The 1,296-nt window shown below is 43.3% G+C and overlaps 1 protein-coding gene across 1 annotated transcript in view; it reads left to right on the top strand.

Annotated features, from left to right (window-relative positions):
* Nucleotides 1–1,092, top strand: part of LOC137535891 (zinc finger protein 345-like) — an 11,092-nt gene extending 10,000 nt beyond the window's left edge. Inside the window, exon 2 of the mRNA XM_068257767.1 lies at nt 1–1,092. This exon is cut by the window's left edge and continues 525 nt beyond it. Coding sequence (XP_068113868.1) covers nt 1–839 — 839 coding nt within the window. The 3' untranslated portion in view covers nt 840–1,092.
* Nucleotides 1,093–1,296: the final 204 nt, after the last annotated feature.

Raw genomic sequence — 1,296 nt, forward strand, 5'->3', positions numbered from 1 at the left:
AGAAGCTCTATTCATGTGCTGAGTGTGGGAAATATTTTGGACGGAAATCATACCTTGTCAAACATGAGAGATCTCACACTGGTGAGAAGCCCTATTCATGTGTAGAGTGTGGGAAATGTTTTGGACAGAAATCAGACCTTTTCAAACATGAGAGATCTCACACTGGTGTGAAGCCCTATTCATGTGTAGAATGTGGAAAATGTTTTGGAGATAAAGGAAGCCTGGTCAGTCATGAGAGATCTCACACTGGTGAGAAGTCCTATTCATGTGCAGAGTGTGGGAAATGTTTTGCATGGAAATCAAAACTTGTCAGTCATGAAAGATCTCACACTGGTGAGAAGCCCTATCCATGTGCTGAGTGTGGGAAATGTTTTGGACATAAAGGAAGCCTTGTCACACATGAGAGATGTCACACTGGTGTGAAGCCCTATTCATGTGCCGAGTGTGGGAAATGCTTTGGACATAAAGGAAGCCTTGTCAGTCATGAGAGATCTCACACTGGTGAGAAGTCCTATTCATGTGCTGAGTGTGGGAAATGTTTTGGACATAAAGGAAGCCTTGTCACACATGAGAGATGTCACACTGGTGAGAAGCCCTATTCATGTGCTGAGTGTGGGAAATGTTTTGGACATAAAGGAAGCCTTGTCACACATGAGAGATGTCACACTGGTGAGAAGCCCTATTCATGTGCTGAGTGTGGGATATGTTTTGGAGAGAGACGAAGCCTTATGAAACATGAGAGATGTCACACTGGTGAGAAGCCCTATTCATGTGCTGAGTGTGGGAAATGTTTTGGAGAGAAAGGAAGCCTTATGAGACATGAGATGTCACACTGGTGAGAAGCCCTATTCATGTGCTGAGTGTGGGAAATGTTTTGGAAAGAAAGGAAGCCTTATGAGACATGAGATGTCACACTGGTGAGAAGCCCTATGTGTGTTCTGAGTGTGGGAAGTGTTTTGGCCATAAATGTTCTTTTGTAATGTTTGTGTTGGTTTTTACATGGCAGCTTTCTTACACTGAATCCTGAGGACTCTCATGTTGCTCAATGCATTAGATTGTTACTGCTCTTTGGCTGTCTATATAAAACTCCTTCGACTCCTCCAGCAGTTGCTTGCTTTTCCAGGCGTTTGTAGGCGTTGGTCCCTAGCGTACGTCAGGCATTTTCTAGGTTGTGGCTGGTTGTACGCTATGCTACCATATATTGTGCGACGACAACAGTCAGTGACAACTACTACTGCTATTACTACGGTCCCCTCTCTGCCTGATATATATATATATATATATATATATATAACA

This window comes from Hyperolius riggenbachi, chromosome 10, assembly GCF_040937935.1.
Source record: "Hyperolius riggenbachi isolate aHypRig1 chromosome 10, aHypRig1.pri, whole genome shotgun sequence".
In the NCBI taxonomy this organism is placed as follows: Eukaryota; Metazoa; Chordata; class Amphibia; order Anura; family Hyperoliidae; genus Hyperolius; species Hyperolius riggenbachi.